Below are 21,844 nucleotides of genomic sequence, written 5' to 3'. Positions count from 1 at the left end.
GTCATTTTGAGATAGAGGTGAAAGATGCTTGTGTGAATTCGCCTGCAAGTGTCTGTGCATCACTTTCAGTTTACTTGCTTCAAAAACTGCAACTTTATCCTCTCGTTGCTTGAAGTAGCAATTCAGTATTGAAGTTATTTTATTAATTCAAGTCGCGGGGCAGCGTTGACAAGTTTCATTGCTCAGGGATGTTTGTGAGTGAGCTGCATGAGCTCCAATGTGTGTGTGTAAATGTAAGCAGCACATTAATATAGAAAAGTAATTAAACAGCGCTAATGCACAACAGTGTTCAAACACACCATGGTGTATGTGTGTGTGTGTGTGTGTGTGTGTGTGTGTGTATATTGTAGGAGCTATTGACGACATGATGATGTGTAACGGTGTAGTAGTAGTGTCCTACCCCTTGACACTCTGGGGAAGATTTAGAATTGAGGGTATAAATTGGAATTGAGATCGGGCCAAACCAAGTCATTTTTATGAAGTCAGTTATTATTTTGTCTTGTGGAGTAAATGTAAACATCTTTTATGTGCAATAGCTTATTGAGGACAGTATTAAATAAAAAATTACATGCAATTTTCCTGATCCCGCTTATTTTGTTAAAATTATTAACATTTAGCATAATCTGCAAAGGGTATGTAAACTTATGAGCAGAACTGTACAATCCCTGGAACTACACCACAGTCATGTGACTTCAATGTCACCACCATTAAACTTCCAACAACTCTTTCAATTTTTATAAAAAATCTACTGGGAAGTTTGAATTAAAATAATTTGTGTGTATAAACAAAATGAGGCTGTAAAAGTGAACTAGTGAGTAAATGAGTTTAGCTGTTTAGGCGTTTAATGTCCCTCTATTCACATTTAGCTATTTGTTAGCAACCATCTTTTTCAAGACGCAAAAAGCTTTAGAAAAACATAAATGGATTATTATTTATGTATTTTATGTCATGGAATAAAACATAATTTTTTGCTTGTTTTAACCACAGACCATATTTCAGGCAGTTATCTAAAAACCCATTCAAAAAAAAAAAAAAAAAAAAAACATTTATTTTGAGACAATGGAACCAGAAGTTCAAAAATGCTGGCTGGTGTTATAGTATCCTGTTCTTAGCTTAGCACCATGCTAACACAACACTGCCTTAGAAGCCTCTGCATGTGCAGACAGTGAGACGAGTTTAAACACTTGTCTGCTTGGCTTGTAAATGAATGTTTCATTTGTTTTTACAAATCAAGGGGTGAGGCAGCGTTATTCTCTGTGGAAACTGACAACATCCCAAGCTTGATTTATATTTAACCAGCAGTATTTCTTGAAAGAGAGGATAACCGATTTGGAAATGATCACAGGAGAGAGAATATGCTGCACAGTAGAAGAAAAGTCAACTGGACAGGATGTCTCGCCCATGTGATTAGAGTGAGCTCAGTGTTGTGGCTGTAGGTCATACGCCCGGCATTAGTGATGCTTCGCATTAGCCAATCACAGACGGTTTTCTGTCTATATACACAACCATTCTGAAACAAACCCTCAGATACTGTTAGTATGAAGTACTCATTTATCAGATGCCTTAATCTAAAGTTACATTTATTAGTTTAATTTGACAATTTTACAACAAACAAATCAAGTAACTCAAGGTGTGCAGGTTACATCAAAATCGTTTCCCCCAGGGTGTGCAATATAAAGTTAATGTTTACCAGTTTAAGAAGAAGAAACACTTAATCGTTTAATTGGGAGCTTGACATGCATGAGTAGGTGGATGTGACCGACTCGCCCCACACCCTTCCAGCTGGAAAGGGCATGGAGAGCAAGGCAGAGCTCGTTCTGTGGCGTGAGCTCTAAATAAACAGGGTGTGCCACCTTTGGCCAGATCCAGACCTCAATAGACATGTGTCTTGCCACTGGATCCCAAATGAATGGGGCTTTTCTTTTCCACACATACACGCATAAATACATTCTACTTGTTTTTTGTGTTTGGGAAAAGTCCAAAACAGATGACTTTTCCTGTCGTGTTGTCCATCTCTCCAAGTGGTCAGTTGTTTTTTGGCATGGACGTGCATAGCTGCGCTCTGATGATCTCATCGAGAGGAATTTTTGAGCATGATTTCCTGTTCTGGATGTCTGAGTGTAGCACAGCTTAAACATTGACCACACAAGCAGCCTCATTGAGTCGAGCTACACTCCAGCCACGTCAGTTACAGCGTCACATGCTTCATGAACTCACACTACAAGCTCATCAGATTGCTGTTGATCGAGATTTAATTCTGCACGTGATAATCTGGGTGAAAGGGTTTATTGTGGAGCGTTGTTCTTGGTCAAGCTCGTCTGGTCTGCTTTGGGGAATGCTGGAGTGTGTATCAGGTTGGCGATTTCTGTAGGAATGTGGTCAGGGCAGTTTGTTAGTCGACAGGTGTCTCGTGTTGCACCTGATGTTATCCACCCGCTAACCTGAAACATTTGGACTCACCTTCGATAGATAACTCTATCTAACAAAAAGCATTCCTAGCTCAATGACAAGGTCATGGTTTTGATACCCAGGGAATGCATGAGCTGATAATACAGTGTACCTGAATGCAATCTTATTCACTCTTGATAAATGCATGAATGCAAACACTAAAGGTACACCTCGCAGTAGATTGCATCTCAGTGAATACTTCCATCCATGATTAACACTTCCTTGTTCTCTGTTGTTTTCTTGTTCTCTGAAACTCGCAGAAGGACCCGGACTACCTGAAGCTCTGGTTGGAGATCTTCATTGGCTCTTATGAGAGATGTCTGGATGTGGATTTCGAGAAACCGCCAACCAGGTAACCATTACAACAGTCCAGATACGTTCATCCATCAATCTGTCCCTCAAAGATGCACTTACCCTTCCATTATCAAGTCAATAACTGAAGAAAGAAGAAAAGAATGAGCTTATTAAGTTCACAGTTCCTTGTCACAAGCTTTCAGCTTTTTCTGGACTAAAATATGGGCTAAAGTCTTGCATATCTACACTTTTGACTGTTAGTATCAAGTCTGGTCCACTTTATTAAGGCAGCCCATCAACTAGTCAGTTATACAAAAATATGTAGATTTGCATCCTGAATCACTTATGCATATAAATATATATATATATATATATATATATATATATATAATATAAATGGGTGTAACCATATAAATATATATATATATAAATGGGTGTAACCATAATGCTCAATATGGCGGCTGTAGTCCTGCCTCCAGTTAAAGGAGCTAATCACCTTTTTGCTAGAGGCAAAGCAACACAATATGGCAGCTGTAGAAATAAATGTCCTCTTACTCAAGAATGCACAAATGAATTAGCCAGACTAGTCTGAAAATATCTTTTTTTTTTTTTTTTTTTTTTTTTTTTTTTTTAAGCTTAAAGGCACAGTCACATGGAAGAAGATCCATTGTCCATTGTTAGTACTCATGGATCACTTCCAAACCAAGCAATTTTATATTGGTTGACACTACGAATTAGCATGTTCAGAGTTCTACAGAATCTGTAATACAGTGGTTGTCAAATTTATTTAAAATATGTTTTTGAAATGCAATTTAGACAAACATGGCATTATGAATATGGCCACAGACTAAAGTGACTTGCCTTAAAGGGAGTTATTTGTATAAAAGAGGCCAGTCAGATTGGAGCTTTGTGTTTTTTGCCAAATCTGACCTTTTTTGTGCACAATATGTCCAGTGTTGTTTTAGTAAGGACGGAACCAAGGCACGCACGTCAAAGGCAAAAAAATTGGGTGCTCGACAAGGAAAATAAAAAACAAACAAAGTTGGCACAAAAAAATGCAAAACAATTTAATAATGGACTTCACACAAGGTAAAGTTATCTTGTTACAAGTTAATGTCACCTTGTGTGAAGTCCATTATTAAATCATTTTTCTGACATACTATTATAGTGTTTCTTAATATTTTAAATTAGATTTTTTTTTTTACATTTTCTGTTTTTGCTTTAATTTTTGTTATTTTTAGTAAAAAATTTTATTATTAGTTAATTTATTATTATTTCTTTCTTTCTTTTTGTTATTTTAGTACTTAAACTAAAATGAAAATGTGAAATGTTGCTTTAAAAATTTTACTTTGTTACTAGTTTTAATTAATGACAATAACCCTACTTAAGACTTAAGCATGTGAGAGTAGTTTGTTGGTGTTTAATATGAGGCTGAGACTAGACAGGAAGTATGCATTCAAGCTAAATTTAATGATTTAATATTAGAGATACATCACATGATTGATATGTTTGTGTGTCTGTTTATGTACATGCATGTCTGTGGATAATGAGCCCTATTTATCGGACGCCCTCCCATCAAGGTCACGTTATGATGCAAGTGAGCGGCAATATAGAGAAAATCCAGACAGCCCAGTTTGTTTGTGTGTGTGTGTGTGTGTGTGTGTGTGTACATGGAAAAATGAAGAGGGTCGAACTAGATAAAAGTGGGAAATAAGAGCGTGACAGAGGCTGAAGGACAGAAAGCGGGAGAGTGTTGAAGGATTTATGCGGAGGTAGTGCAGAGTGTGTGGCATGAGAAAATCACTCTAGCTCTCCCAGCTGTGGTCATGTGATCATGAAGTGCTTAGACTGTCACATGACATTATGTAATGCGGAGCGAGAGGAGACCCAGGAACCGACAGACAGAAAGAGAGATGAGATTGTAATGGGTTTATTCTTCTCTCTCCTTCACGCTTCATTACTCTTTCTGTTGCTGGAAAAACACACTCTTGTAGTGCATTATTTGCCTTCACAGTCACGACTGCAGAATCATACATTGCATATACATTTTGCTAAATATATGTAATATATTACAAAATTCATAATTTTTTTTTATCTTCCATATTTCATGTTTCTTTGAACAAATCAGTCATGAAAACAAGTTACAGCTAAACCACTTAAATGTTAATATTTGAAAAAACAAACCGGTTGAAATGTAATTATATCTTTAAAAAGTTGTTATAATGTACCTGACTGATTTAAACTTTTGTATACAAAGCAGTTTTAACCTGTAATATTATAGTAATGTACCAAGCAGTTGACTATAAAATCTATTTCAAATCCAGTTGAGATCAGAATGGAATTGTGAATTGAATCGTAACAATTTGTGAATTGTTAATGGAATTGCAAGTTTGTTAAAGTTTGCAGGTTTGTTTAAATTAAAATGCAAGTTTGTGAATCGTGCATCACAAGCTTGTGAACCAAATCACAATATTTCTATTTTCTAACTGTTTGGCCTGTGTTCTGCAGGTTGGAGGAGACGCCGCCCGTCATGACGCTGTTACCTGATAACATCCTGCAGGTGTTGCGTCTGCAGCTGCTGCAGTGTGTGCAGAAAGCGTCTGAGGGACTGGAGCCCGAGCAGCAGACGTTGGCGCTCCTGCTCCTCAAATTCCTCATCGTCACCTGCAGGTCAGACTCTGAGATACTGAGACACTTCATGACTAAAAAAAACAGATCAGTATTCCAGCTAAATACCCAAACTAACTGAAGTAAAAGAGTTTGGAAATCGAGTCTGTTATGAAAACATGAAGTGCATTGAATCTCAGTACAAACAGAAACGGGACACCTGTGATCCTGCTGAATGTTTCATGAGTTCTCCGAGCACCTGCTGCTGAGGGTTCATGTGTGGTTCACACTCACAAAAACCTCAAAACACTTACACACCAAAAAAAACACAGCTAAAAAAAAAAAATCATATCAAAAACAAAAAAAAATATTTTTTCTTACCACACCACCAGAAGATCATTTTGTTTGTTATAAGGAAAAACTCACTAAATTTTGACTTATTTTTTCTGAAAACAAGACAATAATTTTTACTTGTCTAGAAAATGCTTCTGGATTTAAGAATTTTTAGATTTTAAGATTTTAAGAATTTTTAGATATTTGAAACAAGACAAAAACTCTAAGTAAGAAAAGCTTTTTTTGCAGTGTAGGATTACTTGAATGGCAGCTGCTACTCATATGTACATATATATACACACACACACACACACACACACTTAAAGCAGACATGATTTATTATTATGATTTATATTACAGTTTTTAAAAGTGAAAAAAAAAACTTTTTTTTTTCAGACGTTACCAATTAAAAGTTTGGGGTCAGTAATTTTTTTGATTTTTTTTTTTTTTTTTTTTTTTTTTTTAGAATTTATTCAGCATAGTTTTAATTCAAAGATGATCAAAAGTAACAGTCAAATAAATGATGTTTTTTCGGACATTCTATTGAAAGGATAGAAAATTATCCTTTTCCACTAAAAAATTAAGCAGCACAACTGTTTTAGCATTGATAATAATCAGAAATGTTTCTTGAGCAGCAAATCAGCATATTAGAATGATTTCTGAAGATCACGTGACACTGAAGACTGGAGTAATGATGCTGAAAATACAGCTTTGATCACAGGAATAAATTATATTTTAAAATATATTCACATATCAATTGTAAAAATATTTCAGAATATTATGTTTTGACTGTACTTTTAAACACAGCCTTGGCAAGCATAAGAGATTTGAGAAATCTAACTGTCCCCAAACTTTTGATCAGAAGCGGAGCAATTTTATCTTCTCCAGAGAACATTTCACATGCATGTCCACTCAGTGAGATGTTGTAATTTGTCCACACACACACACACACACACACACACACACACACACACACACACTGTAGCGTTCAGCAGCAGTCAGTATGTGATTTATGATCATGGGGTGGCAGGGGAATCTCTCTGACAGATAGAACGAATGCTCCTGTCATACGGCGGTCTGTCCAATACAGCTTCAAACACACACACACACACACACACACACACACACACACACACACACACACACACACACACACACACACACACACACACACACACACACACACACACACACAGAGTTTCTCCACACTGACAGCTGTGTGATGTGTCTTGACAGGAACCTGTCAAATGTGGAAGAGATCGGCGCCTGTTCCTACATAAACCACATCATCACCATGACAACGCTTTACATCCAGCAGGTCTGGAACTTGCTCCAAAATCAACTTTTCTGTTTATCCATCTATTTTTGTACTTTCCGTCACCATTATTTAATGGTTGTCAAACTGTTTGCTTCTTCCTCTTCCTCCCCTCTCCCCCCTCCTTATCCTCAACATTAAAACATCAGCCTTTTCTTTCTATTTCTTTTTCCATGCCCCTTTCTTCTACTATTTCTCAATCTCTTTTTTTTCCCTATCATATCCTGTTTCTTTTCTTTCCTTTTCCTTACTTTTTCCTTTCCTTTCCTTTCCTTCACTTTTCTATTTCCATGTTTCTCTCTTCTTTCTTGAGGAAGACTAGAGGAAAGGGATGTGGAAAATAAAACGTTAGTGAAGAGGAAATGACAGGAGCCGTTTCCTCTTCCATTTCCTCTCTCTTTTTTTGTTTTCCTCTTTCACTTTATTTTTCTGTCATTTATTCTTCCAATTTCCTCTTGTTGTTTCCTCTTCCTTTCCATTTTCCTTCCTTTTGACAGGAATATAACAAAGAAAAAATGCATTTTCTTCTTCCATTTCATCTCCTCTTTTTTTGTTATCCATTTTCTTTACATTTTTCTGTCATTTCCTCTTTTTCCATTTTTCTTTCTTTTCCCCTTCCTCTTCCTTTCCCTGCATTCTTTTTCTCTTTTCTTTTTCCATTGAATTATTATTATTCCACAGTTATTATTATTATTGTTTCCTCTTCTTCCATCCTTTTTATTGTTCCATCTTTCTGTTTTCCTTTTTCTCTTCCCTTCCCTTTCCTCCCCTTTCCTCTTATTCTTATTTATTCCTCTTCCATTTTCTCTCCTCTTTATTGTCCTTTGTTTCTTCTTTTTTCCCTCTCTTCTCCTCAGTATTAAAGTAAATCAGCTCTTTTTCTCTCTGTTTAGCTGAAGAGTAAGACGAAAGAGAAGGAGCTGGCTGATCAGACACAAGCCGAGGAGTTTGTCCGTCACGCTCTGGCCTTCTGTGAGAGTCTGTATGATCCCTATCACAACTGGAGGCATCGCATTCACGGGTGAGAAATGCAACCAATGCCGATCCCACAGCTGAAGCTATTCAGAAATAACTAGAATATTTCTCTTTGATGGCACGATGCGTCTTTCTAGACTTTCACCCAATTGTCCAACGGTGAACATTTCTTGCATGCAAAAAAAATGCATTGTATGTAAACATCACACCTGTCAAATGCCAGTCATGCTTCAATAAGAGGACTTCACAGCCTCGATTGTTAATTTCTTTGTGCGAGCATGTACCAGTCCAGACGTTTCCTGGTGCACAGTGAACAGGGCATTCTTAGGCTGCTGATCTGTAGAATAAACCGGTGTTGTTTGGAGAGCTGTTCTGTTTAAAATAGCGGAGTCAACGTTAAATCAAAACCATTCACTGAAAAAGTAAATCATTTACTTTCTTAATAAATACTCCTGGCCTTCTTGTGAATGATTTGTCAGTACATGTTATTTTAAAGAAAAAATGTTTGTTTTATTAATCTTTTATCAAAATGTTTTAACTTTTTACTGTCACGCAGAAGTACAATACATTGTCTGCAGTGAAATGCTTTGTAAATGTTGTTACTTTAGTTATTTGACACCACATTGATGACAGGCCAGTGAAGAATCTCAATTTAAAGTATTATGATACAATTCAAACCAAATATTTCACTAAAAAAAAGAACATACAAATCAGAAGATACACACTGTCAAATGAGGCGAACACACACATATACAGTGAAAAACACAGCTGTGTTTGACCAATAAACACTTGTAGTCTGGTTCTACAAGTTCTGTGAACGGCTGTTCGTCTTTCCACTCTCTCTGTGTGTGTGTGTGTGTGTGTGTGTTTCAAAGGTTATTATAGGGAAAATAACCTGGGCTTGTGGCACAAATGCCACTGAAAATAATAACATATTGGGGGAAAAAGGCTCCTGATTTTTTTTTTTCTCAATGTTATCTAACCCTTTATATTGTTTTATTATTTAAATTAATATATTACGGTTAATGCATTGACTATTATTTATTTATTCCTTCCTTCCTCCCTAAACTGGAGGGGTTCAGTAGATGATGCAAATAATTAAATATGCACTATGAAGTGTGAGTAATTGGTCTGTTTAACTGGTTTGTGTTGGTTTGCTCTTGCAGACGGCAGCTCAGTGCTGTGGAGAGAAGCAGACAGAAGTTTAAAGCCGCACCGCTTACTGTAGAATTTGTGCCCTTCTTTTACCGTAAGTCTCTCTCTCTCTCTCTCTCTCTCTCTCTCTCTCTCTCTCTCTCTGCATGAGCCCTGTGGGGCTTGTGGCTTGTTTATTTACTGATCAAATCTGCTGTTTATCATTTGGCCTTCAGCGATGACACATAACTAGCGCTCTCTAAACAAAGCATCCTCAGTGTAACTGTGGTTAGAAACTCACACTGCTTATCTGTGTGTTGATCATTGAAGCCAGAGACATGAAGTGTCACTCTGTTTCTGAGTGTACCTGTGAGGGAATGCTCTCGATACTTTAGTCTACAGTACTGAGGAACTAATGAAAATTAATGGAAAATAAAAACAAAAAAAACCTTTGAGGGGCTCTGTACCGAAAAGACCGTGGACAGTAAAGTGTAACAGGAAGCATGCAAGAAAAAAAATCAGCATGTTTTTGTTGTTGACATGTTATTTGCATGAAAAATAGACTCCTCTTCATTCACGTGTGTGTGTGTGTGTTTCAGAATGTTTTCAGGAGAGTGAGCACCTGAAGGACAGTCTTAAATGTTGCCTTTTGCACCTGTTTGGAGCCATCGTCGCGGGTGGACAGGTGAGATCATGCCTCAGCTGCACAATAATAGTGCTGAAGTTTCAGATAAAATGGTTAAATAAAATTATGGTTCCCTTTCTGTTAACTGCTGAAATGAAATCTCCACCAATTACAATTTGGAATGCTAAAAATGGCAAGAATTGTAATCCAATTGTAATGTGGTGTGCCAACAAATACACATATATACACACACACACACACACACACACACACACACACACACACTCACACACTCACACACACACACACACACACAAACTGGAAAATAATTGCAAGAATAAAGACCAATCACAATTTAATATGCAAATAAATGCATAAAAGAATTGAAATTCTATATATAAATGATTTTAATAAAGAATACCAATTGCATGTCTGTATGCATGTAATTGGAAGAAAGAGGACCAATCACAATTTAGAATTCAAATAATTACATAAAAGGAAACGTATTGCAATTCTGTATGCAAATAGTTGCAAGAAAAATTACTAATATATTATACACACACAAACACTAATTGCAAGAAAGACCACTGATCACAATTTAGTATGCAAATAAATATACAGAGAATGACCTTTTACAATTCATTATAAATGCACAAAGACCAGTCACAATTAAATATGCAAACAAATACACAAAAGAAATCCAACTCCAATTCTGTATGCAAATTAATGCATGAAAAAAGAACAATCACAAGTGTAGTATTCAATTAAATATACAAACTGAGACCAATTGCAATTATGTATGCAAATAATTGCAAAAAAGAAGACCAGTCACAATTGTTTATGCAAATATATAAACAATTGAAGACTAATTGCATACGCTGTGCTTTCCGCCAACTGGCAACCTGGGGTGGTGAAATACAATTGGGTAAACTGGCAGTGGGCGGGTTTCACAAACCAAAACAGAGAATGGCATCCCCCCCCGACACACAACATCAAAAAACGAAAAAAACACACTATCACCACTTTTCATCATAAAAAAAAATATTAAAACATAATATTTTTTAAATATCTGCAAACATATTATGGTTAATCAGCTTTTCTAAAATGTGTCTAGAAGCCGCTCCTTTCTGTTTCAATCTGTTCTGTTTTAGCTGAAATGGTGTAAGCGGCCCACTAAAATGATCTGCAATAACTTGAATGGAATCTGTACATTAAGTGGTTTAGGTTCAAAAAGATGTACTTCCTTGTCTCTTTTATGTGTCTTTTTACATCGTCTTCTCTCTCAACAGCGTAACGCTCTGCTGGCCATCTCTCCGGCCACGATGGAGGTGCTGCTGGGAGTGTTGGGTGCCGGTGAGTGTCTGAGCGGAGGCGGAGATGGAGAGGACTGGGACAGTGAGGCTCCTGACAGGAAGTCGCTGTTGACTCTGGGCTGTTTGCGGGAGGTGGTGCACCGGCTCCTGGCCAGCAGCTCCGATCAGAGACAGGTGGAGATCAGCTCCGTGCTGGAGAGCTACTTCAAACTGCTCAACTCGGACCCCGCCGCCACAGCGCAGGTCAAAGGTCGCCCATCGCCGCCCCGCTCTCGGCACTGGGAGAGCCGCTTTGTGGCGTTACAGGTGAACATGCTCGGTGAGTAGATTCGTCACTCGTGTCGTGTTCTTCAACCTTGACGCTTCTCTCTTCTGAATCCTTTTCTCCGTTCCACTCAGAAACTATTCAGGACATGTTTGAGTGCAGCGACCGCCCCGTCCTGCAGGCCATCTTCCTCAACAGTAACTGCTTTGAGCATCTGACCCGACTCCTGCAGAACAGTAAGGTGAGCTCCTCTACAGACAACACATTTCCTGACCATCATGCATTTGGGGTTTATTCAGTTCTGAGTCAAAATAGAGCTCAACAATGACTTTGTCAGGTCCCTTTGTTTCGGGAGCATTCATAGAAATTTTCAAAGAAAGTCTTCTAAAGCTTTTCCAGATGAATCAATATTTGATTCACAGCAAAAAAGCATCTGAAAATCTGTTTGGGGTGGGGAGATTTTTGTCTTTTTCTAGGAAACAAATGCAGTACTCTTCCCATAAACCTTTGTGAATAGATCAAGAAGACACAAAAACCCAGCTAATAATGTATTTTCTTAGCAGACAACACCACTGCTGTCTTTTATGCTCAAATAAAAAAAAAAGAGAAAATTAATTATTTTATTCAGCAAAGATGCATTAAGTTGATCAAAAGTGGCAGGAAAAACATTTATAATGTTTTAAAAGATTTCTGTTTCTAACAAATGCTGTTCTTTTGAACTTTCTGCTCATCAAAGAATCCTGAATTTTTTTTTTTTTTTTAAGTTTCCATAAAATATAAAGCGACACAACTGTTTTCAACATTGATAATAATCCTAAATGTTTCTTGAGCAGCAAATTAGAATGATTTCTGAAGATCATGTGACACTGAAGACTGGAGTAATGATGCTGAAAATTCAGCTGCACATCACAGAAATAAATTACGTTTTCAAATATATTCAAATAGAAAACACTTATTTTAAATTGTACTAATATTTCACAATATAACAGTTTTTACTGTGTTTCTGATCAAATAAATGCAGCCTTTGTGAGCACAAAAGTCTTCTTTAAAACATAAAAAGATCTTACTGACCTCAAACTTTTGAACAATAATTTAGCCTTCGTTAGCCTGAAAAAATATATTATATAATTATAACAGTTTATTACACTTTTAAAAATATAATTATCTGATCCTAAACAGTGAAAGTATATTTGGATGCAGATTAGTTCCCTAAGGGTACATAATATTCAGCAGGTAATTCTAGTCCAGTCATATTGACTTCTACATAATTTAACTACATAACTTATCTTAAAAATCATGGTAGATCTCCTGTGGAAGATTGATATGTGATCTCTAAAAGATCTTCTTCCAAAACCCAACAGTTGAGCTCTATTGACACTGTATGACTTTTACAGGATGTTAATGATCTGCTGCCTTATGTATTGTAACGTTTGTCAGGAATATCCTTGTTTGTTGTAGATCCTGTCAGAATCTAAAGACAGATTTGCTGATTGTCGTTTAACTGACAGTGTGTTGAGTTGCAGGATTTTCCTTGTGTGTTTGTGCACATGACAGAATTTGTCTCTCCAGTCAGTTTCTTGTTCAAATATTTACAATTTTATCTTTGCCTTAAAGAACAGTTTGTTTTGTGCATATTGATGTGTTTCAGATTTATGAAGTATGTGGCTATTAAAACTGTCTTACTGTGCTTCTAGAGTTATCACCTTGTATCAGCATGTACACGTATCAGAACTGCAGCACTGCTTTCTATCATGCATGTTTCTGTCCTTTAGCGACGGAACATTTAGGCACTTAGGGTCACGACCTTTGACATCCTATCTTTTAACCTTAACCCTTTGCACTTTCCTCTCATCTGCCCGTCTGTGCTTGCTGCGGTCGGCTCCGTCCGGCAGCTGGTTAACGTTAGGTGCACAGCTGCAGACAAGGACCAGAAAGATTTAACCAACAGGTTACTGACAGGAGAGAGTGAGATTCAGGTACCGCCCACCTGTGCCTGTCGCTCCCGCACACCACGCCCCCCGCCGCCCACATGACCACTCCAGGACAAGATCACAGTCCTCTCTCTCTCTCTCTCTCACCTGAGCAGGGTCACTATGAGTCACAAAGTCACGTATAAACCAAACTTATCGGTGATACACCGTTGATACGAGCAAATGGAATTGTATTTTTAATGATTACAATTTGTTTATTTTTGTATTTCATCAGAACATACATGACAACATTTTAAGAAAATTTAATAGCCGAGAATAGGTTCTAAATATATTATAAACAATCCAATTTAATATTAGCAAATAACATGCAGGAAATTTACTTTTATGAGAAATGTGTATTTTTACAAGATTTACACAGAATTCCTGGATGTAAAAAACAAAAAAAAAAAAAAAAAAATATAATAATAATAATAATAATAATAATAATAATAATAATAATAATAAATACTGTATTGTATTAATAATATATGAGTATAAAATAGTTTTAATATATTATAAAGTGTATAATATATACAAAAAATAGACACACACACACACACACACACACACACACACACAAACACACACACCACACACACACACACACACAAATATATATATATATAATATATATATATATATATATATATATATATATATATAATATATATATATATATATATATATATATATATAAAATGCACACTCTATTTTAATAATGGAAAACAAAACATTTTTATCTTGTTTATAATATAAATTTAGACTTTAGATAATAATGAATATATTATAAAGTTAAAAACATAATAGCGGAAAATAACATGTACATGATATTGCTGAAATTAAATTTCATTTTATTAAAATTACATTATTATTATAGTGTAATACTGGCCTGTCACTAGTTTCACATTTAAATTAACTTTCTGAGTTATATTTGGATAAATTTTTTCCATCACATTTATATGATGACACATTGACAAAAATGTTTGACAATATCGTAATAAATGTAATATTTAAAATGGTAAATTTTTGCTTATATTACCCACTCATATTTGCATGCATTTGCACCATGACCTAACAACACAGAGTGTCATATCCAAATATACTGACACCATAAGTGACCGGCCCTGGTCTCTTTCATCAGGCATTCGATGCTTCCTTGTTGCAGAAGCAGAACAATTATAAGTCCATCTCTTCCTGTGAAGTGCTGTGAATGTAGAAGCTTGTAATGGAGTGGTCTTTAGATTATTTACTCAGTCATGCTGTCAATAATCATCTCATTCTATTTATTTTGCTTTGCTTGTTTTCCTCCCGTTCCCCCTTCGCCTGTCCTCTGGTGGTTTGGTATCAGGGTCGGTATGCTGTGACTTCAGCAGCCTTCAGATTATCGACCTATAGATGTGTGCTTTACGCTGTATAGAAGTACCTCCTTGATTTCATGTCTTCTTCTGTTTATTGCTGCTCAGTGTTTGTCACTCTCCAGCCAGTCTTTGTCATTTTTAATTCACAATGAACGAGTCAATGGACTGTATGCACGGTGACTTCATGATTTTAGATAAGCTAGCTCAGTCATTTCAGCTGTGCTATAAGAGGAGCGCCCTTTCTCTGCATAATCCATTCACAATTTGAAGAAAAGTTTTGTTTGTCTAAGAGGAACATACTGTATACTATATACTATCACAAGTGTAAAAAATAAACACAAGTGTAAAAAATAAAATAAAAAAATTGAGTAAAAAATAAATAAATAAATTAAATAAATCCAAAAGCAAGATGTGAAAAAAAATAGTTGAAATTGTAACTGAGCTGATTAGTGATCCTCTGCTGCCATCTACTGGTTATAATACTAATTTCATGTCATTTTCGACTTAAAGTTTGTTTTTTTTTCACCAGGAGACACAATTTTTTAGAACATATTTTCATGAATAAAAAGTGTATCTTTAATGTGAATTTAACTGCATAGCTGTAACTAATCTCACTCCAGCCAGGCAACCAAAGTTGATAACCCTGTGCAGATATTCAGTTATGACTATGAAGGTTAAGTTATCGATAATCAAGAATACCATTTTGATGTCGTTTACGAGATAGCATCACTAGCTAGCTAACGCAAGCTTAAATTGTTACAGTAGTGTTTAGTTGTAAGCATTTAAGTTCACAATTACGTGTCTGGGTTCTCTCCTGGGATTAAACTGCATGTTAATGCCGGAGTTGCAATTATTTTGTTTCTCAGTTTCTGAAAAGAACGAGGCAGGAGAGAAGTCTCTATATATACCACAACATCAAATGGCGCTTCACCAGACGTTAACAAGCTGGCTTATCTTACTGCGGAAGGTGTTTCGTGAATATGGTCCATTGCAATGGCAGATTGAACATCATGTGATTTTTGCAATCAGCCAATCAGGAGTCTCGTGACACGGCGTGGCTGGGCAGAGATTTTCTGGGTTGTGGAAGGAATACGTTGTCTGTGTGTATATATGAATTGTGTGTGTTGGGTTGGTGTTGGGGAGGTTTTAGTTTCAGATCCGAGCACTGATGGTCTGATATGGTCTATATCAGAGGCTCAGAACTCAAACAGTTTCACTTTGATAATCAACATTTTTAAATTTCACCCACAATGCCTGATTCTATTCCTGCCTGTTCATGTAAGCATGGTTCTGTTGTAGCATTCTTGCCATTCATCATGGCTTTTCACTCATCACTTGCATGGCAAAGTAAACAGACATGCAAGGAATAGAACAGGCCTCACGCTGTGCTGAGTCTTCAGCCATTGGCTGGATCTCTTGATTGACTGTGATTTCCTCCAATCAGGTGTTCCAAGGGAGGCTCGACTCTCTTGCCGTGGCAACAATCAAAACTCTCACGACAGTGCTGCACAAGTCACCTGCTGCAAAGGTTTGTTACAATCAAGCCATCCCTAATTAAGCTTTGTGAACAGAATTTCTATCTGAAGTTTTATAAAAGTATTCTAACATAAAAACATAAACGTTCAAATGTTTGTATTTGATTCTATTATTTGAATTTTTTAGTCAAAGTACTAGCAAATTTCACATATATTTTTATTAAATTAAATGTGAAATTTTGAAGTAGAAAGACAGAAATAGAATTTTCTTGTAAAACATACTCTAATTATATTTTTGCTTTATTTACATCTTCAAAAAAATCTTATAATTAATATAATATTTCCAATGCATGTTCTAGTGCTAATTCTTTTTGTACGTATTGACTTGTCACTTGAACTATTCAACTATTTAGTGAATAATTTAAAATGATAAAACAACTTTGTTCTATTGTAGGAAGTGTTTAAGGAGCGGATTGGCTACACTCACCTGTATGAGGTGTTGGTGTCACTGGGTCAGCCGTCCAGACACCTGCTGAAGGAACTCATGAATATGGTGAGATGGACACTTCCTGCTTCCTGTGCGCTAGTCACATGATGTTATCTGCCCCTTTCTTACTCAAGTCAACACCCCTTTTTTTTATACATACAGTACAGGTCAAAAGTTTGGAAACATTACTATTTTTAATGTTTTTGAAAGAAGTTTCTTCTGCTCATCAAGCCTGCATTTATTTGATCAAAAATACAGAAAAAAAATGTAATATTGTGATATATTATTACAATTTAAAAATAATTGTTTTTAAATGTATTATACTTTTAAATTATCATTTATTTCTGTGATGCAAAGCTGAATTTTTAGGATCATTATCACATGATCCTTTAGAAATCATTCTAATATGATGATTCATTATCAAAGTTGGAAAACAGTTCTGCTGCTTAATATTTTTTCAGAACATGTGATAATTTTTTTAGGATACTTTGATGAATAAAAAGAAAAAAAAAAAAAAGAAGCTATCGTTTTTAAAATATAAATATTTTGTAATAACAATATACACTACTGGTCAGTAATTTGGGGGTCAGTAAATTTTTTTTTTTCTTTCTTTTTTTTTTTTTAAAATAAAATCAATACTTTTATTCAGCAAGGATGTGTTAAATTGATAAAAAGTGATAGTAAAGAAAATATATTATTAGAATATATATTATTAGACATTTTTTTTATTTTGAATAAATGCAGTCCTTTTAAACCTTTTATTCATCAAATATATTAGACAGCAGAACTGTTTCCAACACTCATAATAAATGATCATGTGATAGACTGGATGTTACATGTGACACTGAAGGCTGGAGTAATGATGCTGAAAATTCAGCTTTGCATCACAGGAATAAATTATTTTTTTTAAAGTATATTCAGATAGAAAACTATTATTTTAAGTTGTAATAATATTTCACAATATTACTGTTTTTTTTCTGTATTTTTGATCAAATAAATGCAGGCTTGATGAGCAGAAAAAACTTCTTTCAAAAACATTAAAAATAGTAATGTTTCCAAACTTTTGACCTGTACTGTATATCGCTTTATACATTACAGATTGTTTCAAAACCGCTTCAAAGTAAAAAAAACAACAACAAAATAACAGAATCACATGATGCAAAGTTCATCAAATATTAGACATTCTGCTCTAAAAAAAAGACTTTAGATTCATTATTCAGCTCAAGTCATTTCAGTGTTGATTCAGTTGAGTTTAATAACTGTTGATGTTTGATTCAGCTATAAAGAAGGCTGTTTACACTTAGTATTAACATCTGTCTCGAGTGATCTGACCACCTTTGAATGCTCCCTAAGTGTGCAGCTCACTACATTTGGAACATCTCACTTTCTCTCTGTTCATCGCTGTCTTCCTGCAGGCTGTTGAGGGTGAGCATTCGTCCGTGGGTCTCCTGGGCATCAGTAACGTGGAGCCTCTCCTGCTCCTGATCCAGTGGCTTCCAGAGCTGGACTCTGCCGAGCTGCAGATCTTCACTTCCGACTGGCTCCGGCGCATCTGCGGTCTGAACCGGCGCACGCGAGCCACCTGCGTCAACTCTTCCATGACTCTCATAGTGCTGTCGGCTCTGGAGAGACACGAGCGGCTGCACCGGGCCTGTGCCGAGAGTCTGGTGGGCCTGTTGGGATCTTTAGGCAGCCAGTCGCTGAGTTCCTCTGAGCTCCAGAATCTGCTGAGACTCCTGCGTCAGGACGAGCCGGGCGGTGCTCACCCGTATGTGGGACCGGTGCTGCGGGCGCTCCTGGGGATGGTGCGCAAACAGGGCCTGGAGAGCGCCATGCAGTACTTTGATCTGTCACCGCCCATGGCTGGCATCGCCGTGCCGACCATCCTCCGTTGGCCAGGCTTCGCTTTCAGCTTCTTTGCTTGGCTCTCATTGGACCAAGATCAGCTGGGCCAGCCCAGTAAAGGAGAGAAGAGGAAACAGCTGTATAGGTGAGAATGGAAATAAGAGATTAGTGGTGTGATGGTGATTTTGGTAGGAAGGGAAGATAAAGGAATTAGAAAAACAGCCCTTTTTCAACCTTTTATACTATTTATTCAGTATCTATTATACACACTACTGCTCAGAATTCAGTAGGATTTTTGAAAAGTCCATTCTGCTCACTAATAAAAAAAAAGCCGTAAGAACAGTAATATTATGAAATATTACAATTTAAAATAACTGCTTTTCTGATTTATTCCTGTGATGCAAAACTGAATTTTCAGCATCATTACTCCAGTCTTCAGTGTCACATGATCTTCAGAAATCACTCAAATATACTGATTTGCTGCTCAAGAAATGTTTCTTCATATTATTATTAAAAATGTTTTTTGGAAAGTATTTTTTGTGGAAACCATAAAACAGTTTTTGGATTGTTTAATGAATAGAAAGGTCAAAAGAAATCTTGTGTAACATAAAAAATGCATTTACAGTCACTTTTGATCAATGCATCCTTGCTGAGTAAAAGTAAAATTTACTAACCCCAAACTTTTGAGTAGTAGTGTTTTTGCACCAAGATATACAGTATATTTTTTGAATTTATTTATTTTATTCTTTAATATTTTATTATTATTATTAAGTAAAAAATATATACAGTCATTACAAATATTTTGTAAATATTTTATATATTGTGTTATATCAAACTATAACTATAACACACTGTAAAGAATAGAGGATAATATTTGAAATGACAAGTTCCTGTGTCTTGTGTGCACTACTTTTTATTTATTTGTCTGTTTGTGTCTTTAGTCGTTGCATCATGTTGTTTTTTTTTCAGCTTCTTGATATGGTGTTTAATGTTTTTAATTAATATTTTTTTAAACGATTTTTGTTGCGTAGCAAATTAGTTTAAAATTTGCAGTCTCCAGTGTGTGTGCCTCCTAATTGTAGTATTTAATTTATTTTTACTATGATAGCTATAAAAAAGCTGTATGTTTTGTGTGTTTTTGTATAGTTTTTTCACCCCAGGTGGCACCGGGTTCGAGGCCTTTATCAGTTCAGCCGGAGTGCTTGTGGTTGCCGTGTGCACTAAGAAAGAATATGTCACCGTCATGCTGCCTGACTACTGCTTCTGTGATTCACTCTGGGTGAGTCACATGACCAAAGAAGAGTTCGTACTTGTACTTGTATTTATGTACCATGGATGAATTGATGTCTGGTTTGTATTTGACCTTCAGCACAGTATTGGTGTGGTTCACGTGCCGGGGAAGAGGCCGTTTGGCCAGAGTCTGGTCTACATCTTTGTGGATGGACAGCAGAAACTATCAGCACCTTTAAAATACCCAACCATGACTGAGGTGAGAGAAACAACCCTTTATATGCACCTTAAACCCACCCAAAACTCCCTGTGTCAGTCCGGTCAAGTCTTTTATTGTGTGTGCTGTGTATCTCTCTCTCAGGCCTTCACGTCATGCTGTATCGGTTCAGCGGGTCACCGCACCACGACGCCTCCTCCCTCTCAGATCCCAGATCCTCCGTTTTCCGGTGGCAATCCCTCCGGACGCTCATCATTCGGCGCTATCCTCCCGGGCTGGGGCGGCCTGCTAGGGACCAAACCTGAGTCTGTCACCAAACTGATTTCCGCCGGGACTCAGGACAGCGAGTGGGGCAGTCCCACCTCACTGCAAGGCCAGCTGGGAAGTGTCATGGTCTTCCACGAGCCCCTCCAAGCCAGTCACGTCAAAGCCCTCTGTAGCGCAGGACCAAACTGTATTTCTCCCTTTAAAAGTCAAGAGGCTGAACTCGGAGACCTGGCGCCCAAACTTCTGCTACACTATTCTCCAAAGGTGAGGTGTCCTTATAGGGACTGAGCTATATAAAAATAAATTATATTTACCTTTTTATTTATTTATCTTTACTCCGCATCTGAGGGATGAACCAACATTTAATTTAAAAATTGATATGAGCAGTTCTTGTGCAATTAATATTAAAATAGTTTGATTATTTGACATTATTTACTCATATTTTTAGAGTTTTACAGGTAGTAATTCAGATTTTATATTGGATTTTCATGTATGTAGATTGAAAGTCTGGGTCTGGTACAATGGTTAAACAAATCTATACACAAGGCATTTGAAAAGTTGCATATACTACCATTTAAAATTCATTCTTTTATTTAGCAAGGATGCATTAAATTGATCGAAAGTGAGTGTAAAAACATTTATAATGTTACAAATGATCTCTGTTTCCAAAAATGCTGTTTTTTAAAACTTTGTTAATCTAAGAATTGTAAAAAAAAATAAAAAAGTATCAGTTTCCACAAAAATATAAAGCAGCACAACTGTTTTCAACATTAATAATAATCAGAAATGAGCAGCAAATCAGCATATTAGACTGATTTCTGAAGATCATGTGACACTGAAGTAATGTTGTAATGATGCTGAAAATACAGTCGTGCATCACAGGAATAAATTACATTTTAATTATATATTCAATTAGAAAATAATATTTCACAACATTTTTTATACACAGTATTTTTGATCAAGTAAATGCAGCTTTTTTAGCAGAAAAGATGGTATATAAATATATATCGGTGTATAAAATTATTAAGGCATGCTGTAAAGACCATATGATAAAAAAGCAGGGAAAAAAGTTGTCTGTTTTAATAAAAATCAACCACTGAGACACACAAGTGGCCAAAATGAAAAAGAAACACTCATCTTTGTATTTGCTCTGGAACATCATAAATGTAAGTCACTCATGTTTGTGACATAACTTCTTTAACATGTACTTGATGAATTGTCTTTTTGCATATACACAGGCATGTAGGAAAGCAATATGTCTGGATTTATCCCCTAATATGCTGCACGGTCGCCTGACAGGAAATAAAGTGGTCAACTGGGATATCAAAGTATGTACGGCATTTCTCTTCCTTTGAGCTTTCTCCTCACACTTTCTGCTGAACCTGCTCACACTCTCTGGCCTTCTGTAGGACATGATCAACTGTGTTGGAGGGCTTCCTGTGTTGCTCCCAGTCTTGGAGCAGTTGACTTTGTTAACCCCTGATTTACATCACGTGGACCCCTCAGGGCCAGAGTTCATCACCCCTGACTCAGTCACACCTTCTGACGGAGACTGGGTCATACTGCCCTCAAACAGAGCGTCAGGTGAGCACACGCTCTTTATTAGACAGTGTTATAACTAAAACTATTAAAAAAACATTTTGGTTATTTTGAAATCTTTGTTAGAAATAAAGCTGTAATAAAATA

At 36.4% G+C, this 21,844-nt stretch overlaps 1 protein-coding gene across 1 annotated transcript in view; it reads left to right on the top strand.

Annotated features, from left to right (window-relative positions):
• The window catches only part of LOC109082336 (neurobeachin-like protein 1), a 56,988-nt gene that overhangs the window by 8,293 nt on the left and 26,851 nt on the right, over positions 1 to 21,844 (top strand). Inside the window, 16 exon segments of the mRNA XM_042759165.1 lie at positions 2,709 to 2,800; positions 5,251 to 5,412; positions 6,919 to 7,000; positions 7,891 to 8,018; positions 9,139 to 9,221; positions 9,706 to 9,791; positions 11,021 to 11,363; positions 11,444 to 11,550; positions 16,082 to 16,165; positions 16,567 to 16,665; positions 18,015 to 18,589; positions 19,591 to 19,723; positions 19,814 to 19,933; positions 20,036 to 20,422; positions 21,397 to 21,486; positions 21,568 to 21,742. Coding sequence (XP_042615099.1) covers positions 2,709 to 2,800; positions 5,251 to 5,412; positions 6,919 to 7,000; positions 7,891 to 8,018; positions 9,139 to 9,221; positions 9,706 to 9,791; positions 11,021 to 11,363; positions 11,444 to 11,550; positions 16,082 to 16,165; positions 16,567 to 16,665; positions 18,015 to 18,589; positions 19,591 to 19,723; positions 19,814 to 19,933; positions 20,036 to 20,422; positions 21,397 to 21,486; positions 21,568 to 21,742 — 2,746 coding nt within the window.

Source organism: Cyprinus carpio, chromosome A6 (assembly GCF_018340385.1).
Source record: "Cyprinus carpio isolate SPL01 chromosome A6, ASM1834038v1, whole genome shotgun sequence".
Classification (NCBI taxonomy): Eukaryota; Metazoa; Chordata; class Actinopteri; order Cypriniformes; family Cyprinidae; genus Cyprinus; species Cyprinus carpio.
Note: the sequence above shows the minus strand (reverse complement) of the source record. Positions and strands in the feature narration are given on the sequence as shown.